Genomic DNA, 25,465 nt, shown 5'->3' on the forward strand with positions numbered 1-25,465 from the left:
ATTTGAGCCCAAGGTTTGATAGATCACTCCCCTGTTTGCTGATACCCAGTCCATTTCTGCTTTTTAACTTCCTTTCTGGACAACATTAGCATCAACTCTTATCTATACCATTCTGATTTTCAGATCTGGCTTCATCTCTGGCATTTAGAGATTTATTTCACTTATTTTCTTAAAAGTTCACCATGTATTAAGTATTTTTGTTATATTTTATCCAGGCTCTTTACATATTTGTAGCAGGAAGGTTTTTTGGTTTGTGTTTTCATCTTAGTGGAATCAGAAAATTCACATAAAATTATAACTGTTCTTAAATAGGATTCTACACAATAGTAGTTATAACTATAATTACTGAATGAAAAAACATCTAAAATATAACTTGCTATTAAATGAGTATAAACTTTCTAAAATTATTAGTTAGAGTGGCATTTTCCAGACATGTGACTTCATTTTTCCCTGGCTAAATTAAGGCAGTCATCCTAGTATTCCTTTTATTGAAGACTTATTTGGATCCCATGGTTTAAAGGCACATAAAGAAATTTGGTTTTTACTGTTGTTCCCATGTTTAGAACAGTGCTTCCAACCAAAATAACTGGTATTCCCCTGTTTTTCCGTATCCACTGTGACTAAAGCCAGTTGTTTTAACACTCCCTTTCTTCTGATCTTTGGAAAATATTGTCTGATGTTTGCAGCACATTGGATATAATTGACATGTTAAGATAACTACTTCTTTTAGGATATGAAATTTTGAGTATATGTTATTATAGTTCTGTTTCCTCTTAGTTGCTATTTTAAAGTAGGAAATTAAATAAAATAAATGAGAGATCTGTTTTTAATTTCCTTGTGAAACCTGTATGAAAGTCTTAGAAGAGAAGTAAACTGTCATAAACATATGGATCATCATCCCCCAAATTTGAAAATCTTCACCTCTTCTGAGTAGAAAGCTGGTGTGTAAGGGCCAATCTTTTGTTTCTCTTTGTTACTATGCATCTTTGGATCTTTCTGCTGCTCACTTGTAGTTAGATGATGACCACAAAGCAAAAATATCAGTTCTTCATAATTGTTTCTAATAAAAGGTTGGATAAGAAAGAATTTAAAACTTTTAATTAACTGTTTTAGAACTGTTTTTACATTTATTTACTCTTTTCCATATTGTAGTAATAAGCGGTGTTTTTTTTTTTTTAATTTAAGCTCAAACTTTAATTACATGAAGATTTTATACTTATTTTTGGAGTTTCCAAATTGCCTGGTTGTTAATCCTCAAACATGCCAAGCTCTTTGGTGTTTCTTAACCTTGGTGGTTCTTTCCTCTGCCTAGAAGACTCTTCTTCCAGAGGGAGCATGGTTTACTCTCTCACTTTGTTCAGGTCTTTGTTCAAATGTCACCTCATTAGAAGGCCCTTTCACCAAATTTAAAATAGAGGCTAGGCAGTTGGGAAGATCCTGTGGAGTATGAAATGGAAAGCTGCTCCAGTGTTCTTGCCTGGGAAATCCCATGGACAGAAGAGCCTGGTGGGCTACCGTCCATGGGGTCACAAAGAGTCAGGTGTGTGCGCACGTGCACGCACACACGCACACACACACATGCACACAATGATGCTAATACCCTGCCTGTCTTATTTTTTTTTCAAGGCACTTTTCTCTACCTGAAATTAAGTATTTGTGATCTTGGTGTTCCTTGTTTCCTTAGCTAATATACTGTAAGTTCCTTGAGGGCAAGAAATGTTTTTACTTTTCTGTTCCTAGGAATAAGAGCATTATTTTACACATACATTTGATGCTCAATGAAAATCTCTTGACTCACTGACCAAGTGAATATATTATAAACTTGTGGCCTAAGGGTGAGATCTAGCCCTTATAAGTTTCTTTTTTTGTTTGAGCATTTTTGTGTTTTACTCTTTAAAAAGTTATTTCACATATTTCAAAATGCCAATTTTTAAATTTTCCTTAAAAAATCAAACATGCTAACTCTGCATCTGTATTTTTATGTGGCAACAATTATCTGGACTGAACACTGGGCTGTTTCCTCTATTTTAATGGACCTACTTTCTCCCCTTTTGTCACAGTTGTCACCTCTTTCTGTACAGTCTTGGACAATGAGATCTATGTTATTTGCTAATTATGATTTTGCTTGCTCTGCTTTCTTCAACTTTGTTCACTTTACCTGTTTATATCACCTGTCTAGTCCCTGTAGGCATCTGAGTTTACAACTTCTTGGTAGCTCAGATGGTAAAGAATTCTCTAATGAAGGAGACCGGGTTTGATCCCTGGGTTGGGAAGATCCCCTGGAGAAGGAAATGGCAACCGACTCCAGTATTCTTGCCTGGAAAATTCCATGGACAGAGGAGCCTGGCCAGGCTATGGTCCATACTGTCCATGGTGTTGCAAAGAATAGGACACGACTGAGTGACTAACACTTGTAAATTATAGTTTTTACAATTCCTATGCAGTTAAACCTCTCAGGTTTAAACTTAAAAATATAAACTGAGTAAAGATGATAGAAGTTGTGCCTATTATTGAAGGAGATATATATTGAATTTATAAAACCTGTATGTTACAAAAATGAAGAACTCCCTTTGGACCAAATGAGCACATGAAAAGATGCTCAACATCATTTGTCATGAAGAAAATGTACCTCAAAACTGCAGGGAGGTACCACTTCACACCCACAAGCATGACTGTAATAAAAAAAGACATACAATAACAAGTTTTGGTTGAGGATGTGGAGAAATTGGAAGCTTCATACTTTGCAGTCAGGAATATATTAATAAAATGGTGCAGCCACTTTGGAATACAGTCTGGCAGTTCCTCTCTGAGTTAAACAGAATTACCACATATGGTAGCTTGACAGTTTCATTCCCTAGATACATACACTCAAGGGAAATGAAAACATACATCCATGCAGAACTTGTACACAGATGTTCATAGCAGCATTTTGCATAATAGCCCAAAGGTGGAAATAACCCAGAAGTTCATCTATTAATGAATAAGTACATAAAATATGATATATTCATACAGGGGCTTCCCAGGTGGTGCTAAGTAGTAAAGAACCCTCCTGTCAATGCAGAAGATCCAAGGTTCTTCTTGTATCAGAAGATGATACCAGAAGATACAGGTTCTTGCACCAGAAGATGCAGATTAGATCTCTGGGTTGGGAAGATCCCCTGGAGTAGGAAATGGCAACCTGCTCCAGTATTCTTGCTTGGAAAACTCCATGGACAGAGAAGCCTGGTAGGTAACAGTCATGGGGCTGCAGGGAATTGGACACAACTGAGTGACTGACACAGCACAGCACAATATCCATACAGTGAAATATCACTTGGCAATAAAAAAGAATGAAGTACTGATATGTGCTGCAACATAGACCTTGAAAAGATTTATGCTGAATGAAAGAAGTTAATTATAGAGTTGGGCTTCCCTGGTGGCTCAGTTGGTGAAGAATTCACCTGCAGTGTAGGAGACTGCCTGCAATACAGGAGAGCCGGGTTCAATCCTTGAATGGGGAAGTTTTCCTGGAGAAGGAAATGGCAACCCCCTCTAGTATTCTTGTCTTGGACAAAATTCCTTGGACAGAGGAGTATTGCAGACTGTAGTCCATAGGGTCACTAAGAGCCGGACACAACTGAGTGACTAAACCACCACCAATCATAGAACGTCACATAAATGTGTGATTTGGTTATCGGAAATGTCAAGAATAGTTAAATCTATAGAAACAAAGTAGATTGATTAGTGGTTGCTGAGTGACTGGGGGGCAGGGACTGGGGATGAGAATTGACCACTAATGAGTATGGAGTTTCTTTCTTCTTTCATTTTGAGGGAGCGGCGCTACAGCTTGCAGGATCTTAGCTCCCCAGCCAGGGGTTGAACCCCACTCCCTTGGCAATGAAAGGGCAGAGTACTAATCCCTGGACTTCGAGGGAATTCCTGGAGTTTCTCTAGGAGGGACAGACTATTTTAAAAGTAGACTGGTGATGTGGTACAACCTGTGAATGGTACATTTCAAACTAGTGAATTGTGTGGTATATGAATTATGTCTGTAAAATTATTTTTTTAGTTAGAACTTCTTTTATTAATAGCCAAGAAACAAATGGTCAAAGGATTAGTGAATTTTCATACCCCAGATCATGAGCCAATCATCTATCAATTACAATTTTGGCAGTAGCCCTAGAAAGAAATAATTGTTTCTTGCTTTAACGTACCACCCATTAAAACAGCTAAGCTTGCATATTTGTATTGCCCTATGCCATAGTAAACTTCCCAAGTGGTGCTAGTGGTAAAGAACCTACCTGCCAATGCAGGAGATATAAAAGACTCGGGTTCAATCCCTGAGTGGGAAAGATCCCCTGGAGGAGGGCACGACAACCAACTCCAGCATTCTTGCCTGGAAAATCCCATGGGCAGAGAAGCCTGGGTGCTATAGTCCACAAGGTCGCAAAGAGTCAGACTTGACTGAGGCGACGTAGCGTAGTGCTGCACATGCCACAGTAAGTAAGTTGATGTCTCAGTGGGTTAACTCATTCTTTTTCGTGCCTTCTCCGCACGTTCCATTCAAGGGCTTTTGTGCGCAATGATATAAATTTGTTTAGTTTGGAAAGGGAACATCTTGGGGACCCACCAAAAGTATTACAAAGTAATTGAAAGTATTACTGTCTGACTAGTAATTTATTTACTGAGCAGAACTTTAGTAATGGGAGAAAAAACAACCCAACATCTTAGATTTTTCTGTTCTTTATTAGAAGATGTGGATTGGGAGGATAATCTTTGGATGAGATTATATTACACATTCTGTGATTGCACAGAGGTTCCAGAGACTTACCTTTCAAACAAAGCTTTTTAACTATACCCTCTTCCATTCTGTGGTTTTAAGGGATTTCCAAAAGTTGTTAACATAGAATATCAGAACTGGAAGGGGATTTTATACGTTGTCTAGTTTAACTCTTGATTTTTACAGATGTCCATTTTTCCAGTAATACTGAACTACCTTTGTTTATCATTAATCCTGAAGTGAATATAATGAGTACCAAGTATAGCACTAAGATGATAAATTGGAAATATAATGGGAAATATTTTTCATGTGAATTACTAGTGAAACCTGAATTTTAGAAATTTAATGCACTTATTTTCCTTGGTTTATTCAGACTTAAACAGGAAATGGTCACATTGTATGTAAACTTAATTTCCTTGTAGTTTTATTTCCATTTATAAAAAAATAGTATTCCAACCAATATTTAGTTTTGATATGAACTGAAACTTTCTATACATTGTATAGGAAATATATTTGAGCAGAGAAATTTTAAACAAAGTATTTGCTGAGTAGAAAGGAAAGAGGATGGTCCCACACAGTTGGAGTTGGCAGGGGTAGAAAAGCTAAAGCAGCCAAGTGACACATGAAAGCATGTTTATGGATCAATGGTTATTTTAATGATGAAATACATGTTACTATTAGGATTTTCTTTTGTCTCTTAATCAGCTTCACACATAATAAAACTGGCCAATGTACAGTTCGGTGAGTTGTGACAAATACATGCAGTTGTGTCATGTCCTCTGCAATTGAGATATGGGATGTTTAGGGACTTCCCTGGTGGTCCAGTGATTGAGACTCCCCGCTTCCACTGCAGGGGGCCTGGGTTCAATCCCTGATCAGGGAACCATGATCCTGCATGCCATGCTGCTCAGCCAAATAAAAGCGAAAACAAGGTATGGGATATATCACCCCCCAATAGTTCTCTTGCATTCAGTGCAGTCAGTTCCCTTTCCTTCCTTTCTGAAACCATTAATCTCCTTTCTGTGGTATAGTTTTGCCTTAAATTTCATATAAATGACATTATACAGTATGGATTAGCCCTTTTTGTCTGCCCTTTTTTTTTTTTCCCATTTAGCATAGTTCTTTTGAGACCCATTCATATGTTTTTGTGTATCTATAGTTTCTTTTTTTTCGGAGAAGGCAGTGGCAACCCACTCCAGTACTCTTGCCTGGAAAATCCCATGGATGGAGGAGCCTGGTAGGCTGTGGTCCATGGGGTCGCTAAGAGTCGGACACGACTGAGTGACTTCACTTTCACTTTTCACTTTCATGCATTGGAGAAGGAAATGGCAACCCACTCCAGTGTTCTTGCCTGGAGAATCCCAGGGACGGGGGAGCCTGGTGGGCTGCCGTCTCTGGGGTCGCACAGAGTAGGACACGACTGAAGCGACTCAGCAGCAGCAGCAGCAGCAGCAGCAGCAGCAGCAGTTTCTTTTTATTGATGAATAGTACACCATTGTCTGGATATACCACAATTTTTCTGTTCATTCACTAGTTAATGGATATTTGAGTTGTTTCCACTTTGGGGTAGTTACAAATAAAGCCATTATTAACAGCCACACTTAAGTCTTCATGTGGATGCACGTTTTCATTTCTCTTCTTTGAATACCAGAGGTAGATTTGTTGAGATGTAGGATAAATATATGTTTAACCTTATAAAGGACCATAACTCACCAGGCTCCTCTGTCCATGGAATTCTCCAGGCAAGAATATTGGAGTGGGTTTTCATTCCCTTCTCCAGGTGAATCTTCCTGACCAAGGGATCAAACCCAGATCTCCTGTGTTGCAGGCAGATTCTTTACCGTCTGAGCCACCAGGGAAGCCCTTAATCTTCTAAGAAACTGCTCAGTTGTCTTCCCGACTTATCAGTTCAGTTCAGTCGCTCAGTCATGTCCGACTCTTTGCGACCCCATGAATCACAGCACACCAGGCCTCCCTTTCCATCACCAATTCTCGGAGTTCACGCAAACTCATGTCCATCGAGTCGGTGATGCCATCCAGCCATCTCATCCTCTGTCGCGCCTCCTGCCCCCAATCCTCCCAGCATCAGAGTCTTTTCCGGTGAGTCAACTCTTCCGCATCAGGTGGCCAAAGTACTGGAGTTTCAGCTTTAGCTTCATTCCTTCCAAAGAACACCCAGGGCTGATCTCCTTTAGAATGGACTGGTTGGATCTCCTTCCCGACTATAGTTGTTACATTTTGCAATATTTGGAAGTTACAGCTGCTCCATATACTTACTATTGTCAGTCTCTTAAATTTTAGCCATGCTGGTGGGTGGTTAATGATTTCTCACAGTGGTTTTAAATTTATATTTCCCTAATGACTAACAGTGTTGAGTATCTAATCATGTGCTTATTGGCCTAAAAGGGAAACTTCCTCTTTGTAATTTTGACACAGTGATATCTGATCCACAGTTGATTACTCAGGTTTTGTCACTTGTCACAATAATGTCCTTTGTAAGTTTCTCCTTCGCCCAGATCCAGTCCAGGATTACACATTAAGTTTAGTTATCTTGTTTCTTTGGTCTCTTTTCATCTGCAACAAAATTCTGTTTTCTTTGTCTTTCTTGAACTTTGACTTTTTTTTTTTTCTGAAAACTATAGACCTAGTGTTTTGTAGAATGTCTCTCAGTTTGGGTTTACCTAATATTTCGTTATGATTAGATTCATGCGTTTTTGGCAAGATATCACAAAAATGTTGTTGTATCATTGTTAGGGTCTTCCCCTGATGGCTCACTGGTAAAGAATGCACCTGTCAATGCAGGAGTCTCAGGTTCCATCCCTGGGTTGGGAAGGTCCTCCAGAGAAGGAAATGGCAACCCACTCCAGTATTCTTGCCTGGGAAATCCCGTAGACAGAGGAGCCTGACAGGCTTTAGTCCATGGGTTGCAAAAGAGTTGGATACGGCTTAGCGACTAAACAACAATACTCCTTGTCAGAGGCATCGTGTCAAGAGGCACACTGTGTGAATATTGGTAATGACTGTGTTGCCCAAGAAATTTTTTTTCTATCCTGATGTTATGTGGATTTCTATTTTCTTCTAGGTTTGGCTCTTGCATTTAGATTTCACAATTTTGGCTTTTGGGTTTAGACTTTTACTTTTTAACCCTTTATGATCTATAACTAATTTTTGACTATGATGTGAGCTAGAGATTGAGGTACATTTTTTTCTCCACAGTTTTATTAATTTTCCTCTCTGTTCTCTGTTTCTCTGATTCTGTTCTTTATTGTTCTGTTCTCTTTGAAATGTATTTGCTCTTTTTCTAACTTAAAGTGAAAACTTGGATCAGTGATTTTAGACCTTTCTTCTTTTCGTGTAGTCAGTTAAAGCTAAGTATTAGTCTAGTGCAGTCCACAAATATTTTTGTGTGTGTTATTATTTATATATACAACTAGATATATAAAATCTAAAAAATGAAATAACTGTAACAAAACACAAACAGACTCACAGATATAGAGTCCAAATTGGTGTTTACCAATGGGGAGAGGGAATCAGGGAAGGGACAAGATAAGGGTAGCAACCAACAAATATTGATGAAAAAGTTGGCTTAAACCTCAACATTCAGAAAACTAAGGTCATGGCATCTGGTCCCATCACTTCATGGCAAATAGATGGGGAAACAATGGAAACAGTGAGGTACTTTATTTTCTGGGGCTCCAAAATCACTGCAGATGGTGACTGCAGCCATGAAATTAAAAGATGCTTGTTCCTTGGAAGAAAAGTTATGACCAACCTAGATAGCACATTAAAAAGCAGAGACATTACTTTGCCAACAAAGTCCATCTAGTCAAAGCTATAGTTTTTCCAGTAGTCATGTATGGATGTGGGAGTTGGACTATAAAGAAAGCTTGAGTGCCGAAGAATTGATGGTTTTGAACTGTAGTATTGGAGAAGACTTGAGAGTCCCTTGGACTGCAAGGAGATCCACCCAGTCCATCCTAGAGGAAATCAGTCCTGAATATTCATTGGAAGGACTGATGCCGAAGCTGAAACTTCTATACTTCGGCCACCTGATGCGAAGAACTGACTTATTAGAAAAGACCCTGATGCTGGGAAAGATTGAAGGCAGGAGAAGGGGATGACAGAGGATGAGTTGGATGGATGCCATCACTGACTTGATGATCATGAGTTTGAGCAAGTTCTGGAAGTTGGTGATGAACAGGAAAGCCTGGCGTGCTGCAGTCCATGGGGTTGCAAAGAGTCAGACATAACTGAGTGACTGAATTGAACTGAATATTTTACTATCACTTAGTTCAAAATATTTTCTAATTTCTTGTGTAATTTTCTTTTAATCCTTGGGTTATTTGGAAGTATTATTCAGAAATATTTGGAACTTTTCTAGGTATCTTGCTGCTGTTGACACTCTATAGTGACTGCATCAATTAACATTCCCACCAATAGTATACAGGGCTTCACTTTTGTGTGTGTATGTGTGAGTAATCAGCAAACATGTTTCAGATTTTAATATTTTGAAATGTATTGAAACTTATTTTATGACCTGAAGCTGTGGTTTGTCTTGATGTTCTATGTGTTCCTGAAAGGAAGAAATATTCTGCCATTATTGGATGTATTCTCTTTTAGGTATTGATCAAGTCAAAGTGGTTAATACTATAGTTTAGCTCTTCTGTATCCCTACTGATTTTTGTCTACCTTTTCTATCAATTATGGAGAAAGAAGTGTTGAAATCTCCATCTATAATTATAGACATTTGTGAACTGAACTGAACTGATGTTCCTCCTTTCAGTTTTGTCAAGTTTTGCTTCTTGTATTTCCAAGCTCTGTTCTTATTTATGACTGTGACTTCCTTATATATTGATTTTGTTGTCATTACAAAGTGTCCCTTTTTATTTTTTATAATACCCTTTTAAAAAAAAAATCTATTTTGTCTCAAATTAGTATTGCTACTTCAACTTTCTCAAGCATGCTGATGCATGCGTGCTGTGTATTTTCTTCCTACTTTTCACTTTCAGCTTATCCATATTGCTATATTTAAAGTACCTCTCTTATAAACAGTATTTTTAAATAGGATTGAATTCAGGTTTAAAACAAGTGGGACTAATCAAACTGAAAAGGTTTTGCACAGTGAAGGAAACTGTAGACGCCACGAAAATGCCACTTATTGAATGAGAGAAGATACTTGCAAAGGATATATCAGATAAAGGGTTAATATCCAAACTATACGGGGCTTCCCTGATAGCTCAGTTGGTAAAGGATCTGCCTGCAATGCAGGAGACCCTGGTTTGATTTCTGGGTTGGGAAGATCCACTGGAGAAGTGTTAGGCTACCCACTCCAGTATTCTTGGGATTCCCTCGTGGCTCAGCTGGTAAAGAATCCTCCTGCAATGCGGGAGACCTGGGTTTGATCCCTGGGCTGGGAACATCCCCTGGAGAAGGGAAAGGCTACCCACTCCAGTATTTTTACCTAGAGAATTCCATCCAAAATACTCAAAGAACTCATACACCTTAACATTAAAAAAACAACCCAATTAAAAAGTGGACAGAAGACCTGAATAGACATTTTGCCAAAGAAGACGTGCAGATATCAAAGGCACATGAAAAGATGCTGAACATCACTAATCACCAGGAACATGAAAATAAAACCACAGTGAAATATCACCTCTCAACTGTTGGAATGGTTATTATTAAAAAGACAACAAATAACAAGTTTCACAGGGTGTGGAGAAAAGTGAACCCCTGTGCACTGTTTATAGGAATGTAGCCACTATAGAAGACAGTATGGAAGTTCCTCAAAAAGCTAAAACTAGAACTATCATATGATCTAGCAGTTTCACTCCTAGGTATTTATTGGAAGAAAATGAAAACACTAATTTGGAAAGATAAAGGCCCACCCATGTTTACTGCAGCGTTATTTACATTGCCAAGATATAGAAGCAACCTAAGTGCCTATCAGTAGATGAATGGATAAAGAAGATGTGGTATGTATATGTATCACAACAGAATACGAACTCAGTCTTAAAAAAGGATGAAATTTTTCCATTTGCAACAACATGAATGTACCTAGAGGGTATTATGCTGATGTAAGTCAGACAGAGAAAGACAAATATTGTATGATTTCACTTATATGTGGAATCTAAAAAACAAATTAACCAACATAACAAAAGAAAAACAGAGTTATAGATATAGAGAACAAACAGGTGATTGCCAGAGGGGGTGAAGGTGGGGGATGAGAGGAATAGGTTGAGGAAGATTAAGAGGTACACACTTCCCAGTGTGGGAAATATAATCAATAACAGATAGTAACCTGAATAGATAAGTTGTGGTCAACCTGTCTAGACTAGAGATCTCTTCAAGAAAATTAGAGATACCAAGGGAACACTTCATGCAAAGATGGGCTCGATAAAGGGCAAAAATGGTATGGACCTAACAGAAGCAGAAGATATTAAGAAGAGATGGCATGAATATACAGAAGAACTGTACAAAAAAGATCTTCATGACCCAGATAATCACAATGGTGTGATCACTCATCTAGAGCCAGACATCCTGGAATGTGAAGTCAAGGGGGCCTTAGAAAGCATCACTACGAACAAAGCTAGTGGAGGTGATGGCATTCCAGTTGAGCTATTTCACATCCTGAAAGATGATGCTGTGAAAGTGCTGCACTCAATATGCCAGCAAATTTGGAAAGCTCAGCAGTGGCCACAGGACTGGAAAAGGTCAGTTTTCATTCCAATTCCAAAAAAAGGCAATGCCAAAGAATGCTCAAACTACTGCACAATTGCACTCATCTCACACACTAGTAAAGTAATGCTCAAAATTCTCCAAGCCAGGCTTCAGCAATACGTGAACCGTGAACTTCCTGATGTTCAAGCTGGTTTTAGAAAAGGCAGAGGAACCAGAGATCAAATTGCCAACATCTGCTGGATCATGGAAAAAGCAAGAGAGTTCCAGAAAAACATCTATTTCTGCTTTATTGACTATGCCAAAGCCTTTGACTGTGTGGATCACAGTAAACTGTGGAAAATTCTGAGAGAGATGGGAATACCAGACCACCTGACCTGCTTCTTGAGAAATCTGTATGCAGGTCAGGAAGCAACAGTTAGAACTGGACATGGAACAACAGACTGGTTCCAAATAGGAAAAGGAGTACGTCAAAGCTGTATATTGTCACCCTGCTTATTTAACTTAGATGCAGAGTACATCATGAGAAACGCTGGACTGGAAGAGAAACAAGCTGGAATCAAGATTGCCAGGAGAAATATCAATAACTTCAGATATGCAGATGACACCACCCTTATGGCAGAAAGTGAAGAGGAACTAAAAAGCCTCTTGATGCAAGTGGAAGAGGAGAGTGAAAAAGTTGGCTTAAAGCTCAACATTCAGAAAATGAAGATCATGGCATCTGGTCACATCATTTCATGGCAAATAGATGAGAAACAGTGGAAACAGTGTCAGACTTTATTTTTCTGGGCTCCAAAATCACTGCAGATGGTGACTGCAGCCATGAAATTAAGACACTTACTCCTTGGAAGAAAAGTTATGACCAACCTAAGTAGCATATTCAAAAGCAGAGATATTACTTTGCCGAGGTCCGTCTAGTCAAGGCTATGGTTTTCCCCGTGGTCATGTATGGATGTGAGAGTTGGACTGTGAAGAAGGCTGAGCGCCGAAGAATTGATGCTTTTGAACTGTGGTGTTGGAGAAGACTCTTGAGAGTCCCTTGGACTGCAAGGAGATCCAACCAGTCCATTCTGAAGGAGATCAGCCCTGGGATTTCTTTGGAGGGAATGATGCTAAAGCTGAAACTCCAGTACTTTGTCCACCTCATGCGAAGAATTGACTCATTGGAAAAGACTCTGGTGCTGGGAGGGATTGGGGGCAGGAGGAGAAGGGGATGACCGAGGATGAGATGGCTGGATGGCATCACTGACTCGATGGACATGAGTCTGAGTGAACTCCGGGAGTTGGTGATGGACAGGGAGGCCTGGCGTGCTGCGATTCATGGGGTCGCAAAGAGTCGGACACAACCGAGCGACTGAACTGAACTGAACTGATGTTTCTAAAACAAGCAAATAAATTTAAGAAAGAGATCAGATTTGTGGTTTCAAAGGCAGGAAATGGAAGGAGGACAAATGGGATGAAGTTAGTCCAAAGACACAAAATTCCAGTTACTTAGATAAGTGCTAGGGATATAATGTAAAACTTTATAAATACAATAGTTTTATTATCTACTTTATTTTATATTTTCTGTTTATCAAATTCACACTACTGTGTGTCATACGTAAAAGTTGTTAAGAGAGTAAGTCCTAAGGGTTCTTATTGATGAATGCTCATTAAACTTACTGTGGTAATCATTTCGTAATATATGTAAGTCACATCATCATGCCATATACTTTAAACTTATACAGTGTTGTATTTCAATTATATTGCAATGGAATTAGAAGGGAAAACAAAGTACATGTCTTATATACAGCATTTTTGGTAGTGTTGAATTTAAATATTTTATTTTGGTATTGTTTTATATTTATCCAAAAAATTTTTGGTTCCTCTATTCCTACTTTTATGTTCTTTTGGGTTAATCAAATGTTTTTAAAAAATTTCATTGAATTCTTTTGTTGGCTTATTATCTATACTTTTCTATATTTTTAAATATATGAATTGGGGTTATAATATGAATTCTTAACCTAGTCCACTTAGAGTTTAGATTATTTGTTCAGTTCTAAGTCATGTCCAATTCTTTGCAGCATCGTGACTGCAACACACCAGACTTGCCTACCTTCATTATCTCCCAGAGTTTGCTCAGACTCACATCCATTGAGTCAGTGATGCTCTCTAACCATTTCATCCTCTGCTTCCCCCTTCTCCTTTCACCTTCAATCTTTCCCAGCATCAGGGTCTTTTCAAATGAGTCAGCTCTTCGCATCAGGTGGCCAAAGTATTTCAGCTTCAGCATCAGTCCTTCCAATGAATATTTAGGATTGATTTCCTTTAGGATTGACTGCTTTGATCTCCTTGCTGTCCAAGGGACTCTCAAGAGTCTTTTCTAGCACCACAATTCAAAAGCATCAATTCTTTGGCACTCAGTTTTCTTTATAGTCCAACTCTCACATCCGTATATGACCACGGGAAAAACTATAGCCTTGACTATTTGGACTTTTGTTGGCAAAGTGATCTCTCTGCTCTTTAATATGCTGTCTAGGTTTGTCCTAGCTTTACTTCCAAGGAGCGAGAATCTTTTAATTCATGGCTGCAGTCACCATCTGTAGTGATTTTGGAGCTCAAGAAAATAAAATTTGTCACTGTTTCCACTTTTTCCCCATCTGTTTGCTATGAAGTGATGGGACCAGATTCTATGATCTTAGTTGTTTGAATGTTGTTTTAATTTTCATTCTTTTTCACCCTTCATCAAGAGGGTCTTTAGTTCCTCTTCACTTTCTGCCATTAGAGTGTTACCATCTGTGTATCTGAACTTATTGATATTTCTCTGGGCAGTCTTGATTCCAGCTTGGGATTCATCCAGCCTGGCATTTTGCCTGATGTACTCTGCCTATAAGTTAAATAAGCAGGGTGACAATATACAGCCTTGACAAACTCATTTCTCAATTTTGAACCAGTACTTTTTTAATTCCATGTCCAGTCCTAACTGTTGCTTCTTGACCTGCATACAGGTTTCTCAGAAGATAGGTAAGGTGGTTTTAAGAATAAACCATCTCTTTAAGAATTTTCCACAGCTTGTTGTGATCTGCATAGTCAAAGTCTTTAGTGTAGTCAATGAAGCAGAAGTAGATGTTTTTCTGGAATTCCTTTGCTTTTTCTATGATCCAGTGGCTGTTGGCAAATTGATCTCTGGTTGTTCCTCTTCCTTTTATAAATCTAGCGTGTACATCTGAAAGTTCTCAGTTCATATACTACTGAAGCCTAGCTTGAAGGATTTTGAGCATTATCCTGCTAGCATGTGAAGTGAGTACAATTGTATTGTAGTCTGAACATTCTTTGGCATTACCCTTCTTTGGGATTGAAATGTAAACTGACCTTTTCCAGTCCTATGGCCACTACTGAGTGTTCCAGGTTTGCTGGCATATTGAGTGCAGCACTTTAACAGCATAATCTTTCAGGATTTGAAATAGCTCAGCTAGAATTCCATCACCTTCATTAGCTTTGTTCGTAGTAATGCTTCTTAAGGCCCACTTGACTCCACACTTCAGGATATCTGGCTCTAGGTGAGTGACCACACCACTGTGGTTATTAAGACCTTTTGTATATAGGTCTTCTGTGTATTTTTGCTGCATCTTCTTAATCTCTTCTGCTTCTGTTAGGTCCTTTCTTTTCATTCATTTATAACTATATATTCCTTTAAATTCTTAGATCTATTTATAATAGCTACTTTAAATTTCTTGCCTGCTCAACTTAATGCAGCTCAATTCCAGAAAAATAAACGACCCAATCAAAAAATGGGCCAAAGAACTAAACAGACATTTCTCCAAAGAAGACATACAGATGGCTAACAAACACATGAAAAGATGCTCAACATCACTCATTATCAGAGAAATGCAAATCAAAACCACGGTGAGGTACCATTTCACACCAGTCAGAATGGCTGCGATCCAAAAGTCTGCAAGCAATAAATGCTGGAGAGGGTGTGGAGAAAAGGGAACCCTCTTACACTGTTGGTGGGAATGCAAACTAGTACAGCCACTATGGAGAACAGTGTGGCGAGTCCTTAAAAAATTGCAAATAGAACTGCCTTATGACCCAGCAATCCCACTGCTGGGCATACACACCGAGGAAACCAGAATTGAAAGAGACACATGTACCCCATTGTTCATCGCAGCACTGTTTATAATAGCCAGGACATGGAAACAACCTAGATGTCCATCAGCAGATGAATGGATAAGAAAGCTGTGGTACATATACACAATGGAGTATTACTAGCCATTAAAAAGAATACATTTGAATCAGTTCTAATGAGATGGATGAAACTGGAGCCAATTATACAGTGAAGTAAGCCAGAAAGAAAAACACTAATACAGTAAACTAACACATATATATGGAATTTATAAAGATGGTAATGATAACCCTGTATGTGAAACAGCAAAAGAGACACAGATGTATAGAATGGACTTTTGGACTCTGAGGGAGAGGGAGAGGGTGGGATGATTTGGGAGAATGGCACTGAAACATGTATACTATCATGTAAGAAACAAATCGCCAGCCTATGTTCGATGCAAGATACAGGATGCTTGGGGCTGGTGCACGGGGATGATCCAGAGAGATGATATGGGGTGGGAGGTGGGAGGGGGGTTCAGGATTGGGAACTCATGTACACCCATGGCGGATTCATGTCAAAGTATGGCAAAACCAATACAGTATTGTAAAGTAAAATAAAGTAAAAATAAAAATTAAAAAAAAAATAAAAAATAAAAATAAATTTCTTGCCTGCTAACTCCAGCATCTGGACCTTGGGTTGATTTCTTTTGACTTTCTTCTCTCTTGACTGTGGGTCGCATTTTCCTATTTCCTCTCTTGTTTATTAATTTTTAAATTGTGTTTTGGACATTGTGATGGGCATGTTGTAAAATTCAAAGGCTTTGGATTCTGTTATCTTCCTCTAGAGGTAATTGATTTTTTGCTTTGCCAGACTGTTAAACTTGGTTAAACTCAAAGTCTAAACTCTGCTGCTTTTGCTGAAAGTGAAAGTGTAGTCGCTTAGTCCTGTCTGACTCTTTTTGACCCAGTGGACTGTAGCCCGCCAGGCTTTTCTGTCCATGGAATTTCCCAGGCAAGAATACTGAAGTTGGGTGCTGTTCCCTTCTCCAGGGGATCTTCCTGACCCAGGGGTCAAATCCCACTCTTCCGCATTGCAGGCAGATTCTTTACCATCTGAGCAACCAGGGAAGCTGTTTTTGCAGTGGATAGTAATTGAAATTTTTGTTCAAGTCTTTCACCTGTTCCCCCCACCCCCCGCCCTGGGCTCCTTGGAGTCGCTTCTGTACATGAGTAGATCAAGAGCTAAGGATTTAGCAGATTTATACACAGATTTTTGCAGTTGCCTCTTTCCTAATATTCTTTTTATAACTTTCCAGCCTCTCTGACAACCTGAAACTCTTATCTTCTCAAACCAATTGATTATGATTTCTCAAACCAATCAGTCTACAGTTTTCTGGTTGATTTTCAATTGCCCCTCTCTACCATGCTGACTTCCCTGGTGGCTCAGATGGTAAAGCGTCTGTCTACAATGTGGGAGACCCGGGTTTGATCCCTGGGTTGGGAAGATCCCCTGGAGAAGGAAATGGCAATCCACTCCAGGACTATTGCCTGGAAAATCCCATGGACAGAGGAGCCTGGTAGGCTACAGCCCATGGGGTCGCAAAGAGTCAGACATGACTGAGCGACTTCACTTTCACTTTCACCATGCTGACTAGAGTGCCCTCTGGCAAAAAGCTGTATGCAGGCAAATTTCTCCTGCTGCAGATCACTTCTTTTCTGGTTATCCATAGATGCATAACAAATCACCCCAAATATAGTGGCATTAAACAGAAACAATCACCTATTATTATTATGATTCTAGGGTTTGACTGAACTCAGTTGTGTGGTTCTTGCTTGGCTCTTCTACTGTTGTGATCAAATGGAGGCTAAAGTCATCTTGAAATCTCCCTCACTCTCATCGATTTGACAGTTGATGTTGGCTTTTGGCTGAGACTAGGTTCGACTTTCAGGTAGAATACCTGTGCATGACCTCTGCCTGAGCTTTTTAATAATAGTTGGCTTCCAAGAGCAAGCATCCCAAGAGGGAGAGCCAGATGGAAGCTGTATTTCCTTTTATTAACTGGCCTTGGAAGTCACATAGTGTCACTTTTGCCACACTCATGCATTGAGGCAGTCACAAAGAAAAGCTTCTATTCAAGTGGGGAGAATTAGACTCCACCCTGGTGGCTCAGAGAATAAGGCATCTGCCTGCAACGTGGGAGACCTGGGTTTGAATCTCAGGTCAGGAAGCTCCCCTAGAGAAGGAAATGGCAAGTTACTGCAGTATTCTTGCCTGGAAAATTCCATGGATGGAAAAGCCTGCTAAGCTACCATGCATGACATTGCAGAGTCGCACACAACTGAGCAACTACACTTTTGAGGGTGAGGAATGTCATAATTTTTCAGACGTGTTTTAAAACTATCAAACCTTTTAAATGTTGTGTTCCCTTCAATTTTCCCTTGCTTTTGGTCATTCTCTGCTAAGTCTCTGCTTCAGTTGTGTCCGACTCTGTGTGACCCCAGAGACGGCAGCCCACCAGACTCCCCTGTCCCTGGGATTCTCCAGGCAAGAACACTGGAGTGGGTTGCCATTTCCTTCTCCAATGCATGAAAGTGAAAAGCGAAAGTGAAGTCGCTCAGTCGTGTCCGACTCTTCGTGACCCCATGGACTGCAGCCTACCAGGCTCCTCTGTCCATGGGATTTTCCAGGCAAGAATACTGGAGTGGGGTGCCATTAAATAATTACTTTTTATATAGATAATGTCATGTTATCTGGTAGTCCATTATAGACTACTTCATTACCAGGAGTAGAACTTTCTCTTCTACGTTTCGTCCACCCATAGCACTCATCACCTTTGCCATTCATATATTAACTTGTTTATATTGTGTCTCTTCCCATTAAAATGCAGGCTCCATTAAGTTGGGATTTTCTCTCTTTAGTAACTGCTAGGCAAAAAAATTGAGTAGGCACTGAACAAATATTTGCTGATGAAAGTTGAATGAATTTTCAGCTCTTCAAAATAGCCATGAGTAACCAAATCCTCTTGATAAAAGAGGAGTACAAATTATAGAGCCTTGTTCTTGCACATGGTTACATTGGTAGACTAGCATATCTCAGATTAATTTCTCCTTGGTTTACAGAATAGAGCATAGAGATTTTGACATTTTATTCTCCTCATTACTGCTGTATGTGTCAGTTTAGCAGGCTAGATAACTGATTACAGCTCAGTTGAAATACCATGTTATGTACTTTGTGAAGTGTAAAGCACTATGAGATTACGAGATATCAGATAATTACATGCAGTTGCACCTGGTAGGCTAGTCTTTACAGATTTCATTTTGAAAGCATATTTCTGTATGTGTGTGTGTTTGTATATTTTTAAGGAAAGAATATTTTGATTTTCCAGAATAATAATGGAAGTTATGGCTGTATGTTTATGATAAAGACCTTACTAGGTTCTTATTATTTTATCTGACTATTTTTTTAGGAACTTAAGAGATTTCAGAACTTTGTAAAATACTGTCCTCCTTTTGATGTTGTCGTTGATGGGCTCAATGTTGCCAAGATGTTTCCTAAAGCTCGTGAATCTCAAGTTGTAAGTACAAGTTTTGTTATTCCGCATCTCTAGAAATATTTATTGGACTCATTTGTGATCTTCCTTGGTTCTCTTAGTTCCCCATTTTCCCTTCCTCTAAAAAGAAGTTCTCAAAAGTGCCACAGTGACCAACCAGTCATCTAAGATTCACTGTTTTTGTTTCTGACAAGTAAGTGGCTCTTGCTGGCTGGGCAAGAGTGAGAGATTCAAAAGTCTATGTAATAAAGGGCCAGTTCAGCCTTTTTTTTGTGTAACCTTTAGCTAACATTATAGGTCTCTACTCTTTGGGTTATTCTATCTTGTCCCTGTGGATCACATCCCTCCACTTGAAATTTATCAACTTATACTATTAAGAAGTGTTAATCACTCATTGGGGCATCCCTGAAAGCTCAGTTGGTAAAGAATCCACCTGCAATGCAGGAGACCCCGGTTTGATTCTTGGGTTGGGAAGATCCACTGGAGAAGGGATAGGCTACCCATTACTCACATATCTGTTCTTCCAGACATGCTGTGTTCATAAATTAAACTAAGCATTTCTTTTTTTGGTAAGATAATCATTTGTTCAATCAATTTCTAAGTGTCTTAGTAGTTTTTAATAGGAATATAAGGATTTTTTTTATAGCATAGTGAGCAATTATTTTAATTCTCATTTTTACAGATTAGAAAATTAAGGCCAATTTTGTACAGTACATCCTTAGAAAGCAGTCATAACATCAAAATTTGATTGTAGAGAGCTCTTGGGTTTCAGACTTGTGGATCTTACCACTGGCAATCTATGGCCATTTATCTGTAGTTAAACTATTATTTCGTAAAAATTGCTGCCAACTTAAAAGCTTTTTCTCAGAGATGCTATCAATACTGGTCCAATTTGACCATTTATACTCAGAAAAGCTTACAAGTACTCACAAAGGACAAGGTTGATTTATAGAAATTTCTTTATATGCCTTTCCTTTGTTTGTGGCTGCATTTTTATGGTCAGATATGTACTTTTTACTGCTTTATTTTTAAAAAAGACAAAAGTAAGTTGAAATTATTTTTGTCTCTTAGGTACTCGAGGGGTCTTTTGAAGCAGTAACATTGACAAAGACAAAGCCAGAATAGGAAACATGAAAGTATTATCACTAAGGCATGGTAGAGCTCAGAATCAGAAGGATTCATTCCCATTTAATCTGTGAGAATAAAAAGTTTCTTGTTTGTTTACTTTTTGGTTGACTTTCAGCTTCACACGAAGCAAAAGATTAGCTTGCCTGAAATATGTAGCCCAAATGGGCTCACTTTTGCCAGTACAATGTTGAATATGTTGTAGTGGACACATCTTCCAGCTTTGTGGGAGAAAACTGCACTTTTTTTAAGATTTTAGCAGATTTTGGCAAGTACAGAGGCAGAGAACAAATGATGGGCCAGGGAAATCATGATGTCTGCCACTACTTTTAGCTTCTACTCTTTAAATAATTTAATGTAAGCAACCGCTTATGTGACAAGTAGTTGTTATTACCCAGCTTTTCAGAGCACTTGTGGCAGTGCACTTGGCATTATATTTGGGAAATTTCAGCTTGGAGACTCAGCTTAAGAGACATCACCTGAATAGCATTTAATAACATTTTAAATAGCTTTAAAGTAGCATTTTAGATTAGAAGTTAAGAACGGGGATTCTGGAACCAGGCTCTTTATAGTCAACTTACCACTTTAAATTGCTTTCATAGTTTGAATGATTTATTTAACCTCTCTGTCCCTTACTTTCCCAATTTGTAAAACAGACCTAATAATAGTACCTATCTCTTAAAGATGTTGTGAAGAATACTTGGTATATACTAAGTACCTAATAGGTGTCACTATTATTGATTACTATTCAAAGTAACTTCCCAAATGGAACTGTAACTCTTGCTTTCAGCTATCCCCTGTTGAGCAGTTTAAGATTTTCTCCTGTTTTGTCATCCATGTCAACGGAGCTAAAAGGAAATAACAAATCTCTGCCTTAGTATTAGATTTAGTATTACTGTTAGACTCTAGGTGAGGTACTCAAATAATACTTGATTGAGAATTGAAGCCAGTTCCATCAAAAACTTAAGAAAAATTAAAAATATGATTTTAAGAAATGTTATTTTTTTATGATTATAAAAGTAATGCATGTTCACAGTAGAAAATTTGGAAGTTATAGAAAAGAAAATTTTATATAATCCTAACATTCAACTATAATCACAGTCAATGTTTTATTTCCTTGCAGTATTTTTCCATTTTTTTAACCTAAGTGAGCTTATATATCTATATTTTAATTCATAGTTGTTGAAAACTCTCAATAAAAGCGAAACTATAAAAGGAGTAAGAGAAATCAGGACTGTTTTAAAATATTTAAGATGAAAGGACCTTTGAAGCATATATAAAATTCAGGAACTCTAATGGGAAGAATAGAGAAATTTGCTGGAAGATAAAAAATACTATAACATTGTTTAAACATAAAAACAAACTGAAAAAAAAAATTGTAGCACAGATGACAAACGGCTAATTTCCTGACTGTACCAAGGTTTCTTATAAGTAAGTCTGTAAGAAAAAGAAGAACCAAGCAGTAGAAAAGTGGTTTAACCTTATTCATAATTATAGTTATGCAAATGAAAATGTTTGTCTTCTAGACTGGCAGAAATTTAAAAGTTAATAGTATCCTATATTTTGATTGGTTTAGAGAGGTAGAGAGGAGGGTTAGGATTCAAGAACAAAAACCAAGAATTAGGATTCCTAATCTTTTCCTTTGTGCACACTTTAAGACAACTATATTAAGAGAGAGAGAAAAAAACGACAAATGAGTAGGTAAAGAATATTTCTTTTCTGGGCTATTTTATTAAACTTTGTTTACAAATTTTAAAAATGTTTGAGCATTTTTAGATGTAGTTAGGTACAGTGTTTATCTGGTGGGTAATTTGGCAGTAACTTTGAAGGCCTAAAATGCTGAAATTCTTCTCTTAGGAACTGTTATATTCACACTAGTATATAAAATTTTATGTCCCAATGTGTTAGTTACAGCATTGCTTGTAAGCAGAGAATCTAATCAACTTAAATATCTATCATTCTAGGACCTGATACATATTGAAACATCTATTTTAAATGAATGAGATAGATCTATATGTACTGATATGGAATGATAGCCCAAGTAAGTGTAAGAAACCAGTTGTACAGCAACTGTATGGCCCTACTTGTGTTAAAAGCAGACCAAAGGGTTACCCGTATATAAATGTTTGTTAGGTAAATTTGTATATGACTGGAAAATTCCAGAAGTTACACATAAAAACTTTAGGATAGTTAACTTTAGGAATTGGGGATATAGTATAAGACAACAAGAGAATTTCAATTTTTTGTTTTTAAAATTTTCTTTCACAATGAATATATGTTTGAAATTTAAAACTCATCATCAGGAAAAGTAAAAAGGCATTCTTGGTAAATATTCTAAAATAACTGTATCTTATGGATGTACCACAATTTTTTAATCATTTGCCTGTTGGTGGGCATGTTAGATTGTTTCTCATTTTTCACTATGGTAAATAATGCTTGGAAGAAGATCTCAGGATGTTTCAGATGATTTTTTGAGAACAGATTCCCAGAAATAGGACTCTTGAGTCAATGGGTATAGATAATTTTAAAGGTCTCACTATATATTACCAAATTGCTTTCCAAAATGATTGAAGCAATTTATATTCCCACCAACAGTTATGAAAGTGCCCAAATAGAGTACGTTTATTCAGAGTTGCTCATTACATGATTGCTTCAACTACTTAGTTGCATTTGTGCTATTAATCTGCTAAGTGAATAGAGCTGAACAGTTTTTAACCCAGATTCCTTAGCTGAAGCATTTTAAAATTTGTAAACAAAGTTTAATAAAATAGCCCGGAAAGGAAATATTCTTGACCATTTTATTTGTCCTTTCTCTCTCTCTCTCTTAATATGGTTGGCTTTAAGTGTGCACAAAGGAAAAGATTAGGAATCCTAATTCTTGAATTTTTCATCTTTGTGTGCAGAATCTTCCAGCCTTTTTCTGTGGAATAATGTACAGCTCATTTATGTTCTTCTCATGAACTCTCTGCATTATATATTACAAATTCTACTTTGTCCTTTTGCATTAATGGTTAATTATATAGCCAGCATTGTTCTCTGTAAGTTCATAAATAAGAAGAGACCATTTTAAATTCATTACTTAGGGAGTAGCACCTTGATCATCACATATCTTGAACTCAGAGCCTACAGCTTAGGGGTGATTGAGATTTAAGGAACTAAAAATAGTTCTGGTTGTGAATTTATTTTCTCAATTTTCAAACATATCTTTTTATATTTGGAATTTTTTGGAAGTCAGATTATATCTTATAATTGATATCAGTAGAAACTTGCCAGTTACCATGCAGAGTTGAGACTTAACTGGTGGTTGCCATTGCCTGAGAATGTACAGGTTTAACTGTACACAGCATGTCTTTTCTTTTTTTGGAAGTTTTATTATTTTTTTTAAACTTTACTTTATATTGGAGTATTAGCCAGTTAACAATGTTGTGATAGTTTCAGGTGTACAGCAAAGGAACTCAGCCATACATATACATGTATCCATTCTCCCCTAAACTCTCCTCCCATCTAGACTGCCATATAACATTGATCAGAGTTCTCTTGTGTTATATAGTAGTACCTTATTATTTATCTGTTTTATATATAATAGCTTGTTTCTGCTAATCCCTAACTCCTAATGTATTACCTCTCTTGTAACATAAGTTTGCTTTCTATGGCTGTAAGTCTTTTTGTTTTGTAAATGAGTTCATTTGTATCATTTTTTAGATTCTTCATATAAGTGATATCCTATGATATTTGTCTCAGTTTGACTTAATGTGATAATCACTAGATCCATTCCTGTTGCTCCAAATGGCATTATTTCATTGTTTTTGTGGCTGAGTAGTATTCCCTTGTATATGTACATCACATCATCTTTATCTGTTCATCTGTTATTGGACACAGGCTGCTTCCATGTCTTGACTGTTGTAAATAGTACTGCTGTGAACATTGGGGTGCATTTATCTTTTCAAATTAGAGTTTTCTTCAGATATCTTCCCAGGAGTGGAATTGCTGGATCATATAGTAACTCTATTTTCAGTTTTTTAAGGAACCTCCATACTGTTTTCCATAGTAACTATACCAATTTATATTCCCCCCAACAGTGTAGGAGGGTTCCCTTTTAGAGAAACAATCTTAAATGGATGATAAACCAACATATTTTAGGGTACAGTGAGATTTAGACAGGACTAGCCTTGACCCTTTCTAATTTGTTTCTTTCTTTAGTCGCTAAGTTCTGTCCGACTCTTGCGACCCAATGGACTGTAGCTTGCCAGGCTCCTCTATCCATGGAATTCTCCAGGCAGGAATACTGGAGTGGGTTGCTATTTCCTTCTCCAGGGGATCTTCCTGACCCAAGAATCGAACTCAGGTGTCCTGCATTGCTGGCAGATTCTTTACCAACTGAACTATGAGGGAAGCCCAATTCATTTGTTTAATAAAACTTGCTACTCACCTTTTAGATGTTTTTCAAGGGTTAAGTGTATTCTGCTTTTAAACAGTACTTTTTTTATTGCACGTTTTCAGAAGAAAGGTTTTGGTTTGCATTTTTACTTTTGAGAAGACGGAAGGGTTCTGAGTAACTAGTAGATTAATTAATATAGCTTTCATTTTAAGAACAGAGCATCTTAGCAGGGAATTCCAGTGTAGAATCAGTTACTGTTTACTGACCACTGTTCAGTGCCAGGTAAAAGGTTTTGAAATGTGAAGATGTGTCTGCAGGCTGATAAATGCTATGAATGCTGGAACATGACTAGGCTAACGCTTATGTTATGTAAACAAGAAAGTCATAGTATACTTCGCATCCTTTTGTCCATGACTGCGATTCTTGTGTTTATATATAACTTTTTTCTTAAAAATTTACTTGGAATGTCAGATGGAGAATAATGTTTACCCAAAATACATGGGGTAAGAATTTTTTTAAAAAAATTCCCAAGTATTACAAAACAGTTTTGTAACATTTTCTCCAGAACATGTTGTAATTTTGGAGAAACAATGACTAGATTAGAAAGTGTTACGTGTGAACCCTTGTGTAGCACTTGAGCCAGCCTTTATATAGCACTTAGACTAATGTCTTGTTTGTTACCTGCTGCAAGATGCAGTGTTTTGGATTTTCTTGAACTCAATTTCTTTTAATTTAATAAACTACGTTTATGGAGCAGCATGGATTATTTTATGAACAGTCACCTCCCAACAACATGTTATTTTGGCTCTTACAGATACTTTTGAGGAAAAACACTGCAAAAATTATGCTTAGAGATTAAGTTTAATTAGCTAAATTTAAGAAATTAAA

General features: G+C 37.7%; 1 protein-coding gene across 1 annotated transcript in view; it reads left to right on the forward strand.

The window, feature by feature from the left end:
* The window catches only part of PRORP (protein only RNase P catalytic subunit), a 138,175-nt gene that overhangs the window by 38,763 nt on the left and 73,947 nt on the right, over window positions 1-25,465 (forward strand). The window contains exon 5 of the mRNA XM_052659499.1: window positions 18,991-19,098. Coding sequence (XP_052515459.1) covers window positions 18,991-19,098 — 108 coding nt within the window. The remainder of the gene's footprint in view (window positions 1-18,990; window positions 19,099-25,465) is intronic.

Source organism: Budorcas taxicolor, chromosome 21 (assembly GCF_023091745.1).
Source record: "Budorcas taxicolor isolate Tak-1 chromosome 21, Takin1.1, whole genome shotgun sequence".
In the NCBI taxonomy this organism is placed as follows: domain Eukaryota; kingdom Metazoa; phylum Chordata; class Mammalia; order Artiodactyla; family Bovidae; genus Budorcas; species Budorcas taxicolor.